Raw genomic sequence first — 22,071 nt, 5'->3', positions numbered from 1 at the left:
ATTGGTTTCATAATCATGCGTTTTCACTCACATTCGCGTCACTAGAAAACCTATCGCCAGTGGGTAAGAGCCCTAATAGAGATGTAAATACAGATGATATCAGTGGATATTACAGGAAGCCAAAAAAGTACATAGGCATTTGGTGGAGAATAGCCATCTTGTCATAGATGTCATAAGTTTTAATTTACATACAATTGGTAAAACAAAAAGTCACATTTCTTATCAGAAAGAGATGCAAACATTTTTAAAGTCTGCATTATGCTCAGTGTGTTCCAATCCTCCGTCCCAGGCTTCCATCTGGATGCCTACATAGGCTATTATCAGCGATATGGGGCGTGAGAAAACTGCGCCAATATCACACCTGCGTTCACGCGATTTTTGTGCGATATCGCTGCGTTTTCTCGCCATGTTGTCGCAAGAAAGAGAATAGGACTTTTTAATGTTTAAGTCACATCACACGAAAACCGCAATTTCATGCAATGCAACAAAAACGAAGGCTCCATAGGGAAACATGGATGACAAAACATCGCAAAGAGCGGCAATATTAAACCACATTGCCACAATTTTTTTTCTAACAAGATAGCAGCAGGCAAAACTTCGCTAATGTGAAGGAAACCATAGGAAAGCATGGCTTCACATACATGCACTTTGTAGCGTTGTCGCATCGTGAGAAAATCACACAATTTTGTAGCCAGTGGAAAGCGGCCTCAAACAGAGATCAAATCTGTTGAAGGCTGATTCATCAAATTTAAAGACTGGTTTATCAAATAGGAATGAGAAACCCTAATACTCTTGCTTGATATGTATAGCTTACTGAGCAATTAAAGGGGTTTTCTGGTCAAAAATACTACTGATGACCTATCCTCAGGATAGGTCATCAATAGTTGATCTGCCGGGGTTCGCTGCTCAGGACCCCGACCGATCAGCTGTGCGGGTGCAAGCTGTCAGCGCCGCAATAACAGGTCGGAGTGAAAGCCTCCATGCCGACCTCCCATGTAGTGGCTGGCGCTGGTAACTGCAGGCATAGTTCTCATTGAAATCAATAAGAATCATGGCTGCAGTTACCAGCGCCGGCCACTACATGAGAGGTCGGTGTAGAGGCTTCCGCTCTGACCTTTGTGTATTTGGAGCGGAAGTCTCCGCACCAACCACCCATGTAGTGGCCGGCGCTTGTAACTGCAGGCACGGCTTCCATAGATTTCAGCTTGCGCCCACACAGCTGATTGGTGGTGGTCTCGAGCTGCGGACCCGGCCGATCAACTATTGATGACCTATCCTGAGTCAATAATGCATTAAAAGGATCACACAGCAGGTATAATGCAGAGTATTAACATGATTTGTGAATTCAGAGATATTATACACCAAACTTTGACAAGTTGAAAAAAAATTATTGAAGGTTATAGAATTCTATAAATACAGATGGTTCATAGTTAAACTGACCTAGGAAAGGATGACATAGGCTGAAAGAATCTTAAGGACAAAGGAAGGAGTTATCTAACAACAGAATAGGAAAATACATAATGCAACTGCCATTGATAAACTTTTGGCAATTAATCAAAATCCTTGAAAAGGAGAAAAGTCACTACCAGAATAATTCTGACTCTGGTGCACAAGTTCATCTACAAGTTGCTAGAAAGTATATATGCAAACTAAGATAATCCTTTTGATGACCGAGGGTCATTGATGCTCCTGTCTCCAGGTCACATTCAGCAGTCCTGGTATTCCCACCTTCAAGAAATCATAGCTTTTTTTATTTTTTGGGTGACATATCTACTGTACATGACTGCTTGTGTTTTGCAGGAGTTCTGTTTTTCAATGGCCCCATTTAAACACGTAAGGCCAAGATAAAACCTTTTTGTTTTAAATAAAATTATTGCTTTCTCTCACCACATTTTGACCCCCATAACTTTTGTAATTTTCTGGCGGTGGGGCTGTGCCAGGGCTCCTTTTTTGCAGGGTGATTAGTAGTTTGTATTAGTACCATTTTGAGGAACATATGACTTTTTGATAGCCTTTTGTTCAATTTTTTCTTGAAGACAGAGTGACCAAAAAAGCGCAATTCTGCCGTTGCATATTTTTTTCTCATGGAGTAAATCATACAGTAATAACAATGCGATATTTTAATAAAATGGACATTTTTGGATGTAGCGATACCAATTTTTTTGGTTCTGTTTAGATGCTATGACTAAGGAAAGTTTTTTTTTTAAACTTGTAATATTTTATAATAATTGAAAAATCTTTATTTTATCATTACAGATAGTCCCCTACTTGCGAACATTCGACTTACGAATTTCGCAAGATACGAACTATCTGTCCTGCACAGTATGATGTAATGCTATGTAACATAGTTCGTAAGGCTGAATGAAGACAATGTCCATCTAGTCCAGCCTGTCTAGCCTCCTGTTTTGTTGATCCAGAGGAAGGCAAAAAACCCCAAGAGCAGAAGCCAATTAGCCCTTTTGGGGAAAAAATTCCTTCCCGACTCCCTAATGGCAATCAGACTAATCCCTGGATCAACCCCTAATAGTTCCTACCTGCCTGTATACCCGGATTAACAAATACTCTTAGATTTATAGCCTATAATATCCCTCCTCTCCAGAAAGACATCAAGTCCCCTTTTAAACTCCTCTAAGGATTTTGCCATCACTACGTCCTCAGGCAGAGAGTTCCACGGTCTAACTGTTCTAACAGTAAAAAACCCCTTTCTATGTTGGTGATGAAACCTGCTTTCCTCTAAACGTAGTGGATGTCCTCTTGTTACCATCGCAGTCCTGGGTATAAACAGATCCTGGGAGAGATCCTTGTATTGTCCCCTCATGTACTTATACATGGTTATTTGGTCGCCTCTTAACCTTCTTTTTTCTTGAGTAAATAGTCCCAATTTGGATAGCCTCTCTGAGTATTCCAGTCCCGTCATTCCATGTATTAGCTTAGTTGCCCTTCTTTGAACCCCCTCTAATACCGCAACATCTTTCCTGAGCAGCGGTGTCCAGAACTGTACGCAGTATTCCATGTGGGGCCTGACAAGTGCCTTATATAGTGGGGGGATAATGTTCTCATCCTTCGCCCCTATACCTCTTTTAATGCATCCCAAAACTTTATTTGCCTTTGCAGCAGCTGATTGGCATTGGTTACTCCAGTTTAGTCTACAGTCCTCTAGTACCCCCAGGTCTTTTTCCATATCACTTTTCCCTAGCGGTGCCCCATTAAGCGAATATTGGTAACATCCATTCTTGCTGCCCATGTACATAACCTTACATTTATCAACATTGAACTTCATTTGCCATTTTTCTGCCCAGGCCCCCAGCTTATCTAGGTCAGTTTGTAGCCACACATTGCCCTCCATTGCATTAATTATATTGTATAATTTTGTGTCATCTGCAAATATTGAAATTTTGCTGTGCAGTCCCTCTATCAGGTCGTTGATAAATATATTGAACAGAATGGGGCCCAATACTGAACCTTGTGGCACCCCAGTAGTGACTGTGGCCCAATCGGAGTATGAGCCATTTATTACCACCCTCTGCTTTCTATCATTGAGCCAATTACATCATACTGTGCAGGGACCGGTCAGGCTTCTTTCAAGCCTGATAGAAGCCTGTCCGGTCAGATCGCGGTTGCTAGGCAGCTGGGGGCCTTCTGAAAGGCCCTAGGGCTGTCTATGCAGAGCGCCTATCAAGCCGTGCGTTTGATGGGCAATCTGCAAAGGCAGCCCTGGGGCCTTTCAGGAGGCCCCCGGCTGCCTAGCAACCACACAGCCGCTGTACGGGCCCCCTGAACGTCAGGTGCAGGCTGTTTCTTACAGCGGGCATCCGGCGGCAGCAGTTCTGACGAGCCGCGCCGCTCATCAGAACTGTTAACACTTTAAATACCACTGTCAGAGCGCTATTTAAAGTGTTAACAGTTTCGACGAGCGGCGCGGCTCGTCGGAACTGCTGCCGCCGGGTGCCCACTGTAAGAACCCAACGTTGTATGGAGCGGGATCCACCCGCAATCCCGCTCCATACAAGCATTTGTTCGACTTGCGAACAGGTTCCTGGAACGGAACCTGTTCGCAAGTCAGGGACTAACTGTATTTTACTTATTGCTCTTTACTCGTCCCCCCACAGGGCACTTTAACTTGCGATTGTTTGATCGCTAATGCAGTGCAATGCATTTTTTGTTGAATTTGGAGAAATTAGGTAGCCTATTAACCCCTTGAGGACACCACCCTTATTTTCAGTGCAACTTGTATTTTTCAATGGTACTATATAATGTCTATAAAAAAATTCTAAGTGGAGAAAAAAAGAAAACATTTCTAAAAAGTTGGGACACTGTGTAAAATGTAAATAAATTGTTGTGTTTTAACACCAAAATGCATGGAACACAAAACAGGTAAAATAGTGGAAACAAGAATACGGTGTTGGGAATACTATTCCTAACCAATTTAGGAGTGGCGGACCCTGCTAAAAACAAGGCGATTGCCCCAATAGGTGCAGTCCCACGTCAGGAACCTAGGGCAGCTAGTCTGTCCCTAGATAGAGAGGAGGGAAAGTAAGTAAAGCAGATGGAAAAGCTATATGCAGCAGAACTAGGTGATGGTGAATAAGCCCCACACTAAATAAGAAAAAAACACTGGTCCTTAACTGACAGGTGACCGCTGCCTCATCAGACACCACAGGCAGGACAATAACCGGTGCCCTAGAAGAGGCGGGGCCGGAATAGATACACTTCCACCATGGTTGATTGGTCAGCTTGAGGAAACACCTCTCTGGCAACCAATCAGCCCATACATTACAAGGAGCTGTGTACAGGTCAGCACCCAGCACCAAATGATTGTATGTCCTGAAGCCACAGTCACAAGGGCCGGGGAAGACATTGTGATGTCACCCCAGACCCACTTCCTAGTGGCAATTGGCGTGCCAAAACATCTGTGCTTCAGTTCTTCTAGGAACCCGGCAACCTCCCCAGCAAGTAACTTGCAGGTGTATAATTACTACAAATTTTCACAGTCAATTAAAAAGCACCAGTGTGAGCATTTCAGGGGTTATAGGGATTCCAATAAATAATGACAATGGTGAAGATGTCTGCAAACCTTAGGTAATCTTAATTTTCATACAATATGAAATAGTAATTGTTTAGAATTTTGTGGAAATCTAACTTAAAGTTATTATCCCTTGTATTTTTATATTTCACTACAAATTGAAGTTTTTGTTTTCATGGTGTTGTGATTTGAGGAGGTGAACAATTTTACATGTTTTAAAGCATACATGCACTTTTAGTGTAAGCTACCATGTATGTACAGGAGAAGCAGTACAATTTTAGGCCTTTCTTTACCTTGAATCCTGCATTTTTCACCAGTATTCCTCTCTGCAGGCTGTATCTCTAGTTTCCAGTTTTCTCTGGCAGAACAAATGTATGAGTCTTCCTGCCCTCTACTCTCTATAGACTTCTAGGGGGTGGAATGAGTCATCCCCCTCCTTCACTTCCTCTGTTCCATCTTGTTATCTCTGTTACTAGAGGCAGATTTTACTTGACAACAACAGTGGACAGCAAATTAGGAGGAAGGGTAAACCCTAGTGGCCAGCAATTTAGAGCAATTTTTCAGAACAAAAATGTCATTTTAGGTAAATATATCATAATAACACATTTTGCCCGAAAGTGAAGTGATTATTCGAAGGAATCAATAAACTATTTGGAATTTCATTTCTTATCAGGGTTACATGGATAGTCTTAGGATAGAGAGCAGACTAAAGTATTTTATGTGCTGGGCATGGGTTATGTAAAATAATAAAAAGTACAAATACTTACAGGAGAGGCAACAGCACAAACATTAATTCAAAGAGTGAAAACTATGGGAAAGTAGGTCATAAAAAGACAAAAAAGTGTGTTATGCACTTGTAGTACCTGAGGCAGAGCACTAAGAAAACCGAGAATGATTCCTCAAAGTACTGATGGTGCTGTGTGTGGATATAATACTGCGAACGACCCAAAGTCATACAGGTTTATGGAACTCATGAAAAAGAAGCTGAAAAGCTTAATGATCAAGTTTGGTCTGCAGGCAATGAAATACAGTGTTCAATCCAGAAACGATGTATAAAATCTAATCAGGTTCTGGGAATACAATGTTTTATTTCCAATAGATCCCTGAAGCAACCAGAATAATATCTTTATAGCTAAGTATTACCAGATGGAGTTCGCTCTAATCCCATTCACTACATTTCCTATCACAATGGAAGAGCCTCATTTTAATAAAAGACATGGCCCGAAGCAGAAAGGGAAAGAAATCATGAACTTCTAATTTGTACCTTCCAAATGAAGTGAAGACGTCAAGAAACTACATGGTGAATGTATCCAGTGTCTTCTATGAAGGTATCAGAAACCAGTTGCAGATGATAGAACTAATTGATAAAATCGTATAAAACGAGGATAGAATATATCACCAACCTTTTGATGACCAACCAGTTTTGGCCACAAAAGTATATGCAGTGTATTTCAAGAGGCTCCAGTTGTACCATTTTGTTATAGGGGTTGTACCAGAATTGACTTTTATCACTTATCCATAGGGTAGGTGATAAAAGTCTGAATGATGGAGTCTCATCACTGAGACCCCCACCAACCCCAAGAACAAGCGTCCCGTGTCCCCCCTCTTTCTCACTGCAGGCTCACTCCAACTCCTGCAGTGAGGAGGAGACTAAATGTAGTGGCAGCCACACATGCGCCATGTTGCTCCATTCATTTACAATAGAACTGCTGGAGACGGACACCTGCAAGCGCTCAGCTATTTCTGCCAGTCCCGTTGAAATGTATGGAGCAGCAGACACGCATTGCTCAGCCAGTACTCCAATCTGACGTCACTGTGCGTGGTTATAGCAACCCAATAGTGACAAGAAGAGAGGAGACATAGCACCCTGTTTTTGGGATCAGTGAAGTCTCAGCGATAAGACCCCCACCGATTAGAATCTTATCACTTATCCAATGGTTAGTGCTAAAAGTCTAATCTGCTACAATTTCTTTAACTTATTGCATGCTTTGCTTTCTTTTACATGTGAACTTATGTGCCTTCTAGTTCAGAGCTTAGCAGGTGCTCCTTGTGAAGCATTCACTCTTTAGCCCTTCCCATCTCTAAATTCTTTAGCCCCTAAGGGGTACAGATCTAGTAGGCATGTGTAGTATCCCGAACCTGTTCTTCAGCTATTGCACGTAGTTGGCTCATACCACCAACATGAATCGGGGCAGTTGCATCAGTGTGTATGTGAATAACATTCCCTTTCAAAGATCAAAGTAGACAGAATGGAGGAGGGAGAAGAGGACCACTGAGGAAGCCGCTTGTTGTGATAGCGATATATGTGGGATGCTGGTCCCTCTCCCACCTCCATTCTGTCTCCTTGTACTTTAGCTCCTGTAGGCTTATGAAACTTTAGTTAGGAAGGATTCCTTTCTTTGCCTAGACCAGAGGGCTCTTTATCCAGTCTAGGTTTGCATTATGCATTTGTATTATCGTTGGCATTAGTTATTTAAAAGACTTTTTGCACTTTATATTGGCACTTTTTGGATTATGTATTGCTTGACTGAGTGACTGCTCATTGCATTCTATTACTTATTTGGTGCTTTTAGGCTGGGTTCACACTGGGCATATTCCCGGCAGAAATCCCACGGTTAGGCCGCAGCAAAAACCGCGAGATTTCCACCGGGAGAACCGCCGCGGAAAAACCTGCGGCAGCTTTGAAGCGGCCTGGCCGCTCGCTTTTCCGTTGCGGCCGGCGCTCCCATAGAGGAGAGCGCGGCCGCGGCGAAAAGAAAAGATAAATAGACATGCTGCATATTCTGAAACTGCGGCTGCAGCCGCAGTTCCAGCCTGACTTACCGCAGCGGATTGGCCGTCCCGTGTGGACGAGATTTCTGAGAAATCTCGTCCACATGGCTGGCTAATCCTGAGATTTGTGGCCGCAGGCAGATTTGCCGCGGCAAATCCGCCCTGTGTGAACCCAGCCTTACTCTTTGGAGGCAGCTACGTACCTATGCCTTTGGATTATGGGATTGATGAGAAATGTGCCAGTACACCTGGTTTTAATGGTTTTATTATATATTGTGTGTGCTGTAATATTCTCAATAACTATTGTAGCATTTATGTATCAGATTTATGGTATGTGTGCTGGTTTTAACATATTTATCCTGGCTTTATATGTGCTGTATTTTAGGTCACTTTCACAAGTCGTGTACAAAATTTTCCCACGTGCGACACACAATACTAATAAGCCCATTGATTTGTATTGGGCCACTCACCGTATTTTTTTTCGTGTGTGTATTACTCGCACAAATAAAATTGTAGCGTGCTCTATTTTGGCAAGTATTATGCACACATTCGTGTGAGCCCGGCCTTACTGAGTGTCATTCTGAGCACCTTTTTATGTGTATTTTTTCTCATATGTGTGGCAGTGCCTGCTGCTCTCCTTTTTTTGTATATACTTGTTGTTATCATTGTACACATCAGTCACATCACCAATAAGATCTAATAGTTTACTTGTGAATTAACCCATAGAAAATAGACACTGGCAGCAAATGATTCCTCAAAAGTTAGCTCCAAATGAGATTGTCAGGGAATAGGAAGTCCGGAAAAGGCTGTTTTATACTCGCCGGGTGCCCATTGCTGCACTGCGGTTCCCCTAAGTGGCTCGCCCCAGCAGCATGACTCTGCGGTCCGCTCTGTGCGCACACGCTATGAGTGTAAGCTACTGGTGAGGGTGTGGACAGCGCAGGAACGGGGTACCCGGTGAGTATGAAACACAAAGTTTATGGAGCTCAAAAGTCATGACAGGTTCCCTTTAAGTTATAGTTTTTTAGGTGCCGATATATGACTTTTTATTATGCATATTGTAGAAAATCCCACTTTTCTTTTATGGCATTCACAGCTCATTCTCTACTATTAACACTATGACAAATAGGTTAAACAGCAAAGAACTATACATGGAAGTAAATTGCATTGTGCAAATCTTTTACCTGACTAAACTTACACAAGTTCAACATACACTCTTTGTCAAAAAAAATCTAGCTCCAAGAAGGAGTTGTCAATTTGCTGCAAAAGTCTGCATGCAGTTACATCTCAGACAGATATGCAAATGATTAGAGTTGTGATGTGATTCGATAAAGTCTTGCTACCTGAGGCTCTAAAAGGGGTTCCACCCATGGCCTGTAAAAAGGCTCTCATAGGCTACTTGCGTGTAGTGGACTTCTTCTTCCACTTGTGTAGAGCTTGTTGACCACTAGACGCCTCTACGACACAATCCAAAAGATATCGTCCAGTTAACAGATTTGAGAGGGAATGCACTATTGGAATGCGAGTAGCTGGATGGTCATATCAATGAATTGCTGCCAACTGGACCATTCTGACCAGAGTGTTGGGCGAAGTTGGGACCAGTGGATGCTTGAGGGCACACAAAGCAAAAGGAATCAGGATGCCTTCAACAGACCAACAGTAGAGGGGGTCATCTGACAAGCATGAGCAGCTCCAACTGTTTTGCTGTCCGCCATCCAGAGACAGGTCGCACCATCATTACAGGCCTCTTTGTCTGTTGGAACCATTTCCAGGTACTTGGTTGAAGGACATTTGGTCTCACGGCACTCATTACATATAGTGCTTTAGATACCCACCCACTGTAGTTTGGAGTGATGCCATGAATGACAAAACTGGACTACTACAAAGTGGAACAAGATAATCTTCAGTGACAAATACAGGTTTAGTTTGGGCACTGACGATAGCCGTGTTCGTATCTGGAGACCTCAGGTTAAGCGCCTCAATCCTGCCTTTGCTGTGGAGCGGCACACTGCCCCCACTGCTGGTGTGATGGCTTGATAGCCTACCAAATTGCACAATCTAGAGGCTGAGTTACAGCAAATGTGGACAGATATGCTGAAGAATACCATATGGAACCTGTATGCCTCCATGCTCCCCCATATCACATCTTGTATCCAAGCCAGAGGCAGCCCAACAGGGTACTAGAGCCTCCATGCCCATCTGTATCACATCTTACACCCAAGCTAGAGGTAGCCCAACAGGGTACTAGAGCCTCCATGTCTGCCCGTATCACATCTTGTATCCAAGCTAGAGGGGGGATAACAGGATACTAGAGCATCCATGCCCACCCGTATCACATCTTCTATCCAAGCAAGAGGAGGTACAACAGGGTATTAGAGCCTCCATGCCATCCGTATCACATCTTGTATCCAAGCTAGAGGTGGTACAACAGGGTACTAGAGCCTCCCTTCAAGGGGTCAGTTTTCCACAATAAATTATTCTTTCTTTTGACAGCAAAATGCTGGTGGCTCCATAGACCCCTTTGGCAGTCTATGCGACCAGGCCGGCAAAAGGAGGGAATTTAACAGCGGCTAGCACCATTAAACAATGAAAAGTGCCTTTAGTGACACATTTCAAGTCATTAAAGTTGTTTTGTCGAGCAAGGGATTTCAGGCCAGCCGTGAAATATAGACGGAACTTTGCCATGGCTATTCTTCCTTCACATGGTTTTAATTTTCGATAGTTGCAATTTTTTTGTGTGGCTATCCCAGCGTTAAAACGACGTTTGTGTGAAAGAGGCTTTGGGTATGACCACATATGGTGGATTTGACCTTCCACAATTTGCGTCAATGAAATATGCACTGTTATCATGTGTGTATGTGCATGTTGCATCCATATACACTACATTTTTCATGCATGCAAAAGAAAACCAAAAAACTACAAAAAGGCCCAACTGATGCCAATTTCTGCGTGCACAATAGGTTCGCTTACATTTCTTTTTTCGCATGTGTATTTCTCACGTGTGCAAAAAAATTGAACACACTCTATTTTGTACGCATTAGCACACCAAAGGGCCCCATAGAAGTCTATAGAAAGTGTGCAAATGCAAATGCAATACGCAAGGGCATGCGCAGAATACTGCGCAAAACCACAGGGAAAGCATCTGGACCTCATTAGGAAAAATAGCCTTTTAAATCATGTCCCGTGCCCATGTTAACATGTCCCGCATGCACAAAAAAGTACAGCAAAATGTGCCGATACGCTTACAAAAGGGCTTCATTCACGACGCAAATGCACTGCACTAAGGCACGCACAAAAATACTTACACATGTGTGAAGGAGCCCTTATAGCACCAGATTTTTGGTGCAGATTCCACCTCTTCAAATAAGGGGGTGGATTCCGCACCAAAATCCACATTCAAATCCAAATAGTTCAGATTCTGTGCTGTGGATCTGTTGTCGATTGTCCGCTGCGGACACTCTGCAGCGAATTCTGCCCTGTCTGGACCCTAAAAGTCAGAAACAGGAATTTTAAATCTCTGTAACAAATTCATTAACCGTTAATTGTTCTGTCCTTTATCTTGTATTTAGCCAAGCCATTGACTTGCAGCTCAAGAGGGGATATACTGTGTATTCTTACATTATGAAGACATTGTACAGGGATTGCTCAAAACCACTGAGCTCCAAGACTAATTGGATGCTGTGCTGCAAACAATTGATGTAATTGTTTTCAATGTGCTCGTAACCATTGAGTTCATTCTTCTAATTCCTAGGTGGAATGTGAAGTATACAAATAGATCAAAGATTAAAAGGCAACAGGTTCCCCCCCAGGAGGCTCAAATACTAGGAGAGAATCCATGGAAACAGATGAAAAATTAAGTGGACGCACTTTTTCATAGTAGAGTCTTTCATATTAGAAGCGGAGAGCGACAACAGAATATTCGAAGAGAAGCACAACCTTGGTCACAAATGTATAGAATCACAGTAAGAATGGATTCTAGTGCTCCAGGAGGAGGATGAACCAGAAGCGAATAAATTCTCATTTGTCGTTCATTTGGGGCATGCATTTATACTGAATGATTTTCCCTGGATCACGGGAATCTGAACGATTGGCTTGTGCAAAGGGCCCTTACTTCTTTTTGCTACCAGTATGCAATAGCCTCTATTTTTAGTTTTCAAGATTTCTAGTTGCAGGCATTCGATAGGAACTTACAGTTTTACTGCCAATGGATACAAATGTGTCCTGGTTGTATGGTCGGTTCCCAAGTCCAAGCTTGGTAATTGAAACATATAGGCAAAGGAAAGATGATGCAATGCCACTACAGTGCTGACTATTTAATGGTAGCTTCCCAATAAAGCAATGTCCCACCTTCTAACCTGCCTTGTATCATGGTATAAGCCAAACCAAATCTGCTCCATAAGGAAAAGATACCCATGTACAGACAGATGTTTAAAAATTTGGGTGAGAGGCCTGTGACTTGGGTCGAGATGGGTACTAGTGCCCTTCACAAGGAAAAAACAATACCCCACCCAACTAACATCACAGACTTGTGAGGAAAGGAAATTTAAACCTACCTGTAACAGTTGTTATCAAATTTGTTATAGCTGGCAAATGCAATGAGAACTCCGAATCCTGCGCCAAGCGAGTAAAATATTTGTGTTGCAGCATCTATCCAGACCTAAATGAAATGCAGAGAAATATTCAATATACATGAATTAAACATGTTTAAAAGGGACCTCTCAGCTCCATTAAATGCAACTTTAGTAAATACTTGTATTCGTCATAAAATTTCATTCTAGGGGATCTTTTGTTTTGCCATTCCTCTGTTATTCCACCTGTAAATGTATTAACAAATCGACAAGTGAATTAATGGAGCGTGTTCAGTCAGTGGTAGCAGTAGAGGACACAACCAAGAGACAAGGGAAATGGTAATGCCCAATTATCAATGTCAGGTTTGTGTTGCTGGAGTCTGTTGTTCTACAGGGTTCCAGCAGCACACCTTCACAGGTGAGGAATAGTTTAGTTGGCTGGGTGTGGCTTGCTTTTGTTAACCAATCCCCAGAGTCTGAGTTTATATCAGAGTCTGAGCTTATATATAAATACAGGCCCCTGTCAGTGTCTGTTTGGTGTCCAGGGTGAGCAGTCATGTTTCCTTCTCTGTTGCAGCTTGCTGTGTGACTTGTGTCCTGTTACCTTTGTGTTGCAGCTTGCTGTGTGACTTGTGCTGTGTGATTAGGTGTTACCAGCCTTTGTCTTCAAAACAGCAACAGTTCTTCTAGTTACACTTGTGCACAGTCATGGATGTTATAGGAATTATAGCAAGGTTTATGATCAACCAATAATACCAAATAGGTGATAAGGATCATCATTTTCATATGTATGTTGACATAAGTCATTAGCTGAAACAGAAACAGCTGAGTAGGAGGCTTAAAACTGGGTGAGGAACAGCCAAACTCTGCTACAAAGGTGAGGTTGTGGAAGACAGTTTCATGTCACAGGTCATACACCATGGCATTATTGAGCATAGCAACAAGACACAAAATAGTAATACTGCATCAACAAGGTCTCTCACAGGGAAAGATTTCAAACCAGACTGGGGTTTCTAGATATGCTTCTCAAGATCTTTTGAAGAAGCACAAAGAAACGGGCAACATTGAGGACTGTAGATGCAGTAGTCGGCCAAGGAAATCTAGTTCAGCAGATGAATTACACATCATGCTTACTTCCCTTGGAAATTGGAAGATGTCCAGCAGTACCATCAGCTCAGAACTGGCAGAACCCAGTGGGACCCCAATACACCCATCTACTGCTCAGAGACGTTTGGCCTGAAGTGATCTTCATGGAAAAATTGAGGACAAAAAGCCATACCTGCAATGTAGAAACTAGGCCAAGCGACTCAACTACTGTATGAAAACACAGGAAGTGGGGAGCAGAAAAATGGCAGCAGGTGTTCTGGACTGATATGAAATATTTGGCTGTAACAGAAGGCAGTTTGTTCACTAAAGGGCTGGAGAGCAGAACAATCATGAGTGTCTGCAGGCAGCAGTGAAGATCGCTGGACATCCTTGTAAGTTTGGGGCTGAATTTCAGCAAATGGAGTTGTCAGGATTATTGGTGTCCTCAATGATGAGAAATATAGCAGATACTTATCCATCATGCAATATCATCAGAGAAGCATCTTATTGGCTCTAAATTTATTCTGCAGCAGGACTACAACCCCAAAGATCCAGCCAAAGTCCTTTATCGCAAAGAATAACAAGCAGTCCTGTAAGTGATGATATGGCCTCCACAGAGTCCTGATTTCAACATTGAGTCAATTTTTCCACACCTGCCTGAAGTTTTGCACAGTACTGTATTTCCAGGGAGAATACCAGAGGAATGGCACAATGCAAAATTTTAATAATAGATGCTCTAAAATTATTATTTTATGGGAAATTCAAGTTTGTAGTAAAACATGTACACTAGTACACACTCTAACTGCCCACACATATGTTAATACTTAGTGGGACTCCTTTGGCCCTAATGACATTGGATATTCTCTGTGGCATACTTTCTACTAACGTCTGATACAATTTAGCTAGTATTTCCCCCCATGTATCCTGCAAACGTCTGGCGAGTTCAGTCAAAGAAGATGGATGCTGTTTCCTTCCCCGAGTTTCCAATTCATCCCACAGGTGTTCAATAGGGTTCAGGTTGGGACACTGTGCAGGCCAATCCAATCCTCAAACCAACGTTAAACAGCATTGCATTTGTGATGAGAGGCGTTGTCTTGTTTGAAGTATGACTTACCGTTCCCAGAGTATTGCTGTGTTGTCAGCAGCACATTATTGTCAATGCCAAGGTCCACCTCCATGTTCATGATTCTTTCCCTTACAACCAATGGACCCAGGCCATGCCACATAAAACATCCCCAGACCATAATGGAGCCTCCGCTGTACCTAATTGTTGCCACAACACACTTGAACTAAAGGTGTTCCTCAGTTTCCTCCACACCTAGGTACGTCCATCTGATCTGCAGATGAAGTAGTGTGATTCATCAATGCATAGAGCATTCTTTCATTGTTCAACTGTCCAATGACGACGCTCCTTACACCCTTTTAGATAGGCCAATGCTTCTTCTTTAAGAGAACTCACCAGCCATTTGCAGGATGAATGAAGGGAAATACCAGCTGAAGTTTATCAGACATCAGTAGAAAGTATGTCACAGGGAGTATCCGATGTCATTAGGGCCAAAAAATCCCCACTAAGTATTAATATATGTAAATAAATACTAATTTAAATTTTTGCTGAGGTGTCCAATTACTGTTGGCAGAATAGTGTACAACTGTGTCTAAGGCCAATTTCATCCGAATGCATTACGGATGTATTTCTGCATCTGTAACATGGATGAGTCAGATCGGAATTAACATCCGTGTTACTGGTCTAAAAGGAAAGATTAGTCAAATTTATAAATAGCATTACGTGATGTAGTCGGCCACTCACCTGAGCTTCCCGTAGTCTTTTGAAGTCTATATGTAGGTATGAACTAATGCCTCTGGAGGAGCCGGGCAGCGTTATCCCACGTATGAGGAGTACAAATAGCACCACATACGGCAGTGTTGCTGTTATCCATACTACCTAGCGAGAAATATACAAAAAAGTATAATTATTTATTTCTTTTGGACAAACAATACATGTAAGCAAATATTCACTGAGCTTTACATTAGGTATTACCTACTGCAACCTTTGTGAGTGAGCAATCAGAAAGAGGTGGGAGGTTTTTGATTAAATAGAATCTGTCAGCTCTCTTGACTGCTCTGTTTTAATAAAGTCATATTACCCATGAAATAACAATTCTAGGAAATCTTTTTGAAAAACTTTGCAGTGTACCATTCCTCTTTTATTCTTCCTGGAAATGAATAAAAATCACTTGAGAACTAGACGTTACTATTACTCTTCTCAATAGCGTGTGTTTTTACATAAGCTCGGTCAGGAGGGGTAACATCTCTTTTTAGGGAGAGAACCGAGAAAGTGAGTAAGGAGACTTATAAGGCCATCCATGCTCCTCTGGGTAATATGCAAATAAGGAAGATGGATCAATAGCTCTGCAGCGCCACCTATTGGATGGCAGCATTCCTTCAAATCAATGCTTGACCCTTTATACAGGTCGTGATTCGGAATGGAAAACCAAGCCAGAATACACAATCTGACACTGTCCTATCAGTGCTCACAACGTCAGCATTGACAATGGGAATGAAAATATGCAGCTGTCAATTCAGTCATGTATTTCCAGGAGGGATAACAGAGGAAAGGCACAATGCAAAGTTTTAGGGAAAACAATATAAACTCCAGCTAGCTAACAAGTTGACAGGAAAATAAACAGTTGTTCCACCATTGTTGTACAGTTTTCAGGTTGCAGCATAGAAACCATATGTCCCCTTGGCAGTATAGACCACTGCCATCATTCCTGTTCGACCATTTCAGTCCTCAATTGCCCTGCTTATCGTTGGGGAGCTTTCTGCCATCCTGTATCTGATCCAGAAGCTTAACTACAGGTTCAGCACAGGGGGAGCAAAACATCCTGAGTGGCCCCCAACCAAGTAATACATCTTTGCAACTGCAGAGGCGCATCTTAATCATAGTGGTTATACAAAGACCAATATTACCACCATACAGAGGTAGATACTAGTTCTACACAAGAACTCTACAGACCATATAAGGGATTACAGTACAGGTATGTTTAGTGACTTACAGGTGACATTCTCTCTAAATGTAGTTGTTCACTTTTTCTGTCTTTTCCATCTGACCCAGACCTGCTTGATGACTTCTTCCAGTCACGGCTTGTCTCTGCAAAGTTTGCAACAGAGACATCTTTGACTGCTCACTTTTCCAGCACCACACAAACTCTCCATCCTGTTGCTACTCCCAATTCAGTGCCTGTTGCTGTGCCATCTGGTTCTATTAGTATACCCGCTAGCTGGCACAGTGCCCCCAAATACTGTGCCTCAGAAATAATGTTGTTATAGCTATACATACCCCCCACATGATAGTGCCATAAAACAGCGACCCTGAAAACAATAGTAATCCATATTTGCCATAGGCAGTAATAGGGCCTTTTTTTGTACCCCACAGAGTAATAGTGATTTGCCTCAGTGCTGCACACAGTAATAGTGCTTCTCTTAGTAAACCACACTGAAATAATGTGCCTTTTGTGCCCCTACATAGTAAAAATAATACTCACTTCCAAAAGTGATAATGCCTCTGATATGCCCCTCTGATGCTTAATATTGCCTCAAAGTGCATCCTTAAAAGTAAAAATGTCCCTGAATGCTTCTTTAAATATAATAGTGCTCCCTTACAAGTAAACGTTCCGTCTTACAAGAAATAGTGCTCCTTTACAAACAATAGTGCTCCAAAGTGACCCCTTAAAAGTAATAATGCCCCTTTACAAGCAATAATACTCACAAGTACCTTCTTAGAAATAACAGTGCCCCAACGTGTGCCTCCTTGTACGTAGGGAGGGGTAACATCTCTCCTTAGAGAGAGTACCAAGAAGGTGAGTGAGGAGACGTATAAGGCCATCCGTGCTCCTCTGGGTAATATGTACATAAGGAAGCTGAAACAATACCTCTGCAGGAACACCTATTGGATGGCAGCATTCCTTCACATCAGCAATGCTGCCCTCCAATAGGTGGCGCTGCAGAGGTATTGTTCCATCTGCCTTATGTCCTTGTAAGTAATAATGACCCTTAAAAATGATAGTGCCTTCCGAGTGCCCCAGATAAGAATTTACATTATAGAAAAAAACAAAACTCAGAGCAGCCCGTGTGATGCAGTGACAGCATCACATCATTACACCATCTGTGTTGAGACCCTGACATCTGATGATGTGGTACTCTTGTAGGCCGCATGCCTGAAGTGGCCTGCATTCTACATGGCTTAGAATGGTAGGGCAGGAAGACTACCTGCTCTACCATAGGTTTCAACTGCAGCAGCACCTTCGGACACTTAATTGTGGGGTTCATCAGGAAATCTAGGACCCTAGGTAGGTCCCACCATGTGACTGATCCCGAGGCTGCCACCTTCTGGCACTACTGCAAGCTACACCTCTGATCAGCTCCCCTCACGCTCCATCATCCACAATAATCCATCAGAACAACCCCTCATAAACGGGGGGCTCTGGCTCTTGCTTTGATGAACGTAAGCTTCATCTGAGTAATATATTGCATTTACCTTGCAGTAGTAATGTGGAGTTAAATATTCTATTCTCTGCAGCAGCTCTCATTTTAAAGGGATCCTCTGTAATCAAGCAACCACTTTAAGAATGGGTGGCTACTTTGCATGGTACAGTTATACTTTTTCACACTAGCATTGTTTAGGAGATGTGAAAAAAGTATGGTTTATGTTTCTTATGTGAGAGTGCTGACCACATCTTTACATTGGTGGATGGATCAAAGACTGTTAATCTTCTAATTAATTGTCACTCTTGTGAGTGCATCTTAAATGGTGAGATCAATGCACATAACATGCAGCACAGTCATCATTATAATGTATGCTATATATACAGGGGTTGGTCAAAAATATGGAAACACCATACAAAATACAAGGGATTTTATTCATTAGCACTGAGTTGCTCTTTTGACCCTGCTTGGCTAAGAGCTTTACCGCCAAATTTGTGTTTACTTCACCTCTTGACCTGCTCTGGGTGGTTTTGGGAGCCAGCAGGTAACAGCACTCAAACCCCTGACCAATGGAACCTTGTTAACTTTGTTAAATTACATGGGATTATAAAATATTTCAATAAGACATGTAGAGACCGGTTTTAAGGCAAGCATTTTGTACAGTGTTTCCATATTTTTGTCCTCCTGCTGTAGAATCAGTGCTTGTGTGTATGCAAATAGTGTCTTACAATTCTGTTACTAACGTGTTCAATGCTCTCCCAGAAAAGCACTTTATAGCAGCACCTCAGATTGGAGCGATCGATCACACTGCACTGATTCTATCTGCATACGATTCCTTAAGGTACCTTTACATGACACGATTATCGCCCAAATTGTCGCTGGAAACAGTCACTTTTAACTCACCTAAAAAAAGCAAGAAACTGTCAGGCCATGTAAACAGGAGTCGCTCTGTCTTTGACCAACTGCCTGTTTACTTTAAATTGAAGCGGGCGAGTCGGAAGGATCCATTCACAGAAAGACTAAGGCCTCATGTCCACGGGCTTAAAATCCGCAGCGTTTCTCCCGCACGTGGATCCGCGCACCCATAGGGATGCATTTGACACCCGCAGGTAGTTATATACCTGCAGATGTCATTTTTCCCGTCAGGCGCGGATCCGCGTGCGGGAAAAAAAATTAACATGCTCCATTTTAGTGCGGGTCTCCCATGGGGACGGCTCCTGCAGGCTTCTATTGAAGCCTATGGAAGCCGTCTGGATCCACGGGAGACCCGTACCAGAATTAAACTCACCTGCTCTGGACAATGTGGTTCTTCCCTTCTTCGCGGCCGGATCTTCTTTCTTCGGCCCGGCGGATGACGCTCATCGTGCAGTTAAAACAGCCGCCGTTCAATAGCGAACAGCGCCTGTGTCATGTGGATAGGGAGGGGCGGGGGAGCGAGAGGGGCCGCTCCGTGTGTGAGCCACGTAGCGCAGGGATACAGGGACGTCCAGTGTAAATGGGCCTTAACTAGAGATGAGCAAATACGCTCGGTAAGGGCAGTTACTCGAGCGAGAATTGCTCTTCTCGAGTAACTGCCTTCTCATCCGAGCAGGCTCGGGGGGGCAGTGGGGGAGAGCGGAGGGAAGAGTGAGAGAGATCTCTCTCTCTCCCCTGCTAGCCCCCGCCGCCCCTCGCTCACCCCGCCACCCCCCCCCCCCCCCTGAGCCTGCTCGGACGAGAAGGCAGTTACTTGAGAAGAGCGATGCTTGCTCGAGTAACTGCCCTTACCGAGCATGCTCACTCATCTCTAGCCTTAACACTTCTATGTAGAAGCACAGGAGGGATAGTCACGGGGAGGGTTTTTAGGTGGTAATGTGTCCAACAGGATCCCATGTAAAGGGACCTTTAGACATTGTACATAACAGTAGTAGGAGTATTAGTGGTCAGTCATACTTTTAAATATTTTGCTGCACAAGATGCACACTTCCTCTTCTATTACTGAATTATGGTAAGCTGGAAAACAGCATTTTTCATATATATTATACAGTTGTAAGAAAAAGTAAATGAACCCTTGGGAATTACCTGAAATTCTGCATTGATTGCTAAAAAAAATGGTATGGTTGTTATTTAAGTCACAATTATAAACAAGCACAAATCTAGCTAAACTAATGACATATGAACAGTTGTACCGTTCATGTCTTTTGTTAGTAGGTGAGTCGGTCGGGGGGGGATCATCGTCTCTCTCCAAGGAGAGCACCCGGAAGGGTGTGGAGATACCTAGGAGGTAAGTGAGGAGACTAACAAGGCATTGTAAACTACCTTACTCACCTCCTAGGTGTCTCCACACCCCTTCTGGGTGCTCAAGTCTCCTCACTCACCTCCTAGGTGTCTCCACACCCCTTCTGGGTGCTCTCCTTGGGGACAGATGATGCCTCTTCCAACCCACTCACCTCCTAGATGTCTCCATACCCCTTCTGGGTGCTCAAGTCTCCTCACTCACATCCTAATTGTCTCCACACCCCTTCTGGGTGCTCTCCTTGGGGAGAGATGATGCCCCTTTCAACCCATTCACCTCCTAGATCTCTCTCCACACCCCTTCTGGGTGCTCTCCTTGGGGAGAGATGATGCCCCTCCCAACCCACTCACCTACTATGTGACTCCACTCACCTTCTCCACTCACCTTCTGGGTGCTCTCCTAAAGGAGAGACGACACCACTTCCGACCCATGTCACAGGCCTCTCACTAGCTAAGCCAGAAACCTGCTGCACACTGATGAGGGGCAAAAAGCCTGGAACAGCTGTCTGTGTATGGTTTTTTGGCTTGGTTTCCTATTCCCAATCATTGATTTAAAGACTTGTACATTGATTTGAAGGAATGCTGTCATCCAATAGGTGGCACTGCAGTAGTATTGCTCCATCTTCCTTATTTGCGGGTCTTTTATGAAGCACATTTATGCTGGGTTCCCATGGGTCGGTTTCACCGTGGAAATCTTGCGGTTTTGCCGCAGTGAAAAACCATGAGATTTCTGAAGAAATTAGCCGCAGGTTTTGGAGCGGCTTCGTCGCATGCTGTTCCATTGTGGCCGGCTCTCCCATAGAGAGGAGCAAGGCCACAAAGGGAAAAAAAATGACATGCTGCGTCGCGGGAATGCGCGCCACAGCACCGGCTAATGCTGTCTTTGCCGCGACGGATTGTCCGTCCCGTGTGGACAAGGTTTTTGACAAATCTCGTCCACATGGCTGGCTTACCCTGTGATTAGTGGCTACAGGCAGATTTGCCGCAGCAAAATTCCACAGGGAAATTACGCGGCAAATCCGCCCTGTGAGAACCCAGCCTTAGTAGACATCCATAAATAAGGGAGAAAATGTAAGTAAACCCTTGAATTTAATAACCCGTAGATTCCCCTTTATTAACAATCACCTCTACCAAACATTTCCTGTAGCTGCAAAAAAAGATTTGCACAATGTTAAAAAGGAATTTTGGACCATTCCTCCCTACAAATCTTTTTCAGTTCATTAATATTTCAGGGATGCCTTGTGTGTACACGGCTAACGTTGGGACTCATATTTGATCATTTAAAAACACAGATCTTCTTTTTCAACTCTTGTTTAGTTGATTTACTGCTGTGCTCTGAGTCATTGTCTTGTTGCATCATCCAAGGTCTCCAGTTTGAGATCGTGGAAGACGGACCTTACATTCTCCTCTAAAATGTTTCAATAAAATATGAACGGTACAATTATTTGGGTTATTAATTTACTCAGATCGTGTTTGTCCGTTTTTGTGACTTAGCCAAAACTTACAACAGATTTAATTAGTAATGAAGGGTTCACTTATTTTTTCCTGCAACTATACTTCTGTACTTCTCCTTTAAGCGTATTTACTTACTTTGCCAGATGTCTTCACTCCTTTCCAAAGGCTGAAAAAAAGTACTATAAGTACAGCCACCAGGCAAATAGTTAACTGCCATCGTGGTTGTCCGAGGTCATGAATTCCAGCACTTTGATGTACATGCAGCACTCCGCGTCTATGGGAACAGATACACGGGAAATAAATGATTACCTTAGGGTAAATGATATATTCATTCTGTCAGGTAACATAGACGAATATGTTATGTCATGATACAAATGCTATGTTATAATACAAAACTGGTTGTACTGA

General features: G+C 43.0%; 1 protein-coding gene across 1 annotated transcript in view; it reads right to left on the bottom strand.

Moving 5' to 3' along the window:
• Positions 1-22,071, bottom strand: part of SLC6A2 (solute carrier family 6 member 2) — a 162,417-nt gene that overhangs the window by 66,893 nt on the left and 73,453 nt on the right. The window contains exons 6-8 of the mRNA XM_066583891.1: positions 21,799-21,937; positions 15,257-15,391; positions 12,349-12,452 (exon numbers count right to left, since the gene is read on the bottom strand). Of these exons, the coding sequence (XP_066439988.1) occupies positions 12,349-12,452; positions 15,257-15,391; positions 21,799-21,937 (378 nt within the window). The remainder of the gene's footprint in view (positions 1-12,348; positions 12,453-15,256; positions 15,392-21,798; positions 21,938-22,071) is intronic.

Source organism: Eleutherodactylus coqui, chromosome 11, assembly GCF_035609145.1.
Source record: "Eleutherodactylus coqui strain aEleCoq1 chromosome 11, aEleCoq1.hap1, whole genome shotgun sequence".
NCBI classification, from domain to species: Eukaryota; Metazoa; Chordata; class Amphibia; order Anura; family Eleutherodactylidae; genus Eleutherodactylus; species Eleutherodactylus coqui.
Note: the sequence above shows the minus strand (reverse complement) of the source record. Positions and strands in the feature narration are given on the sequence as shown.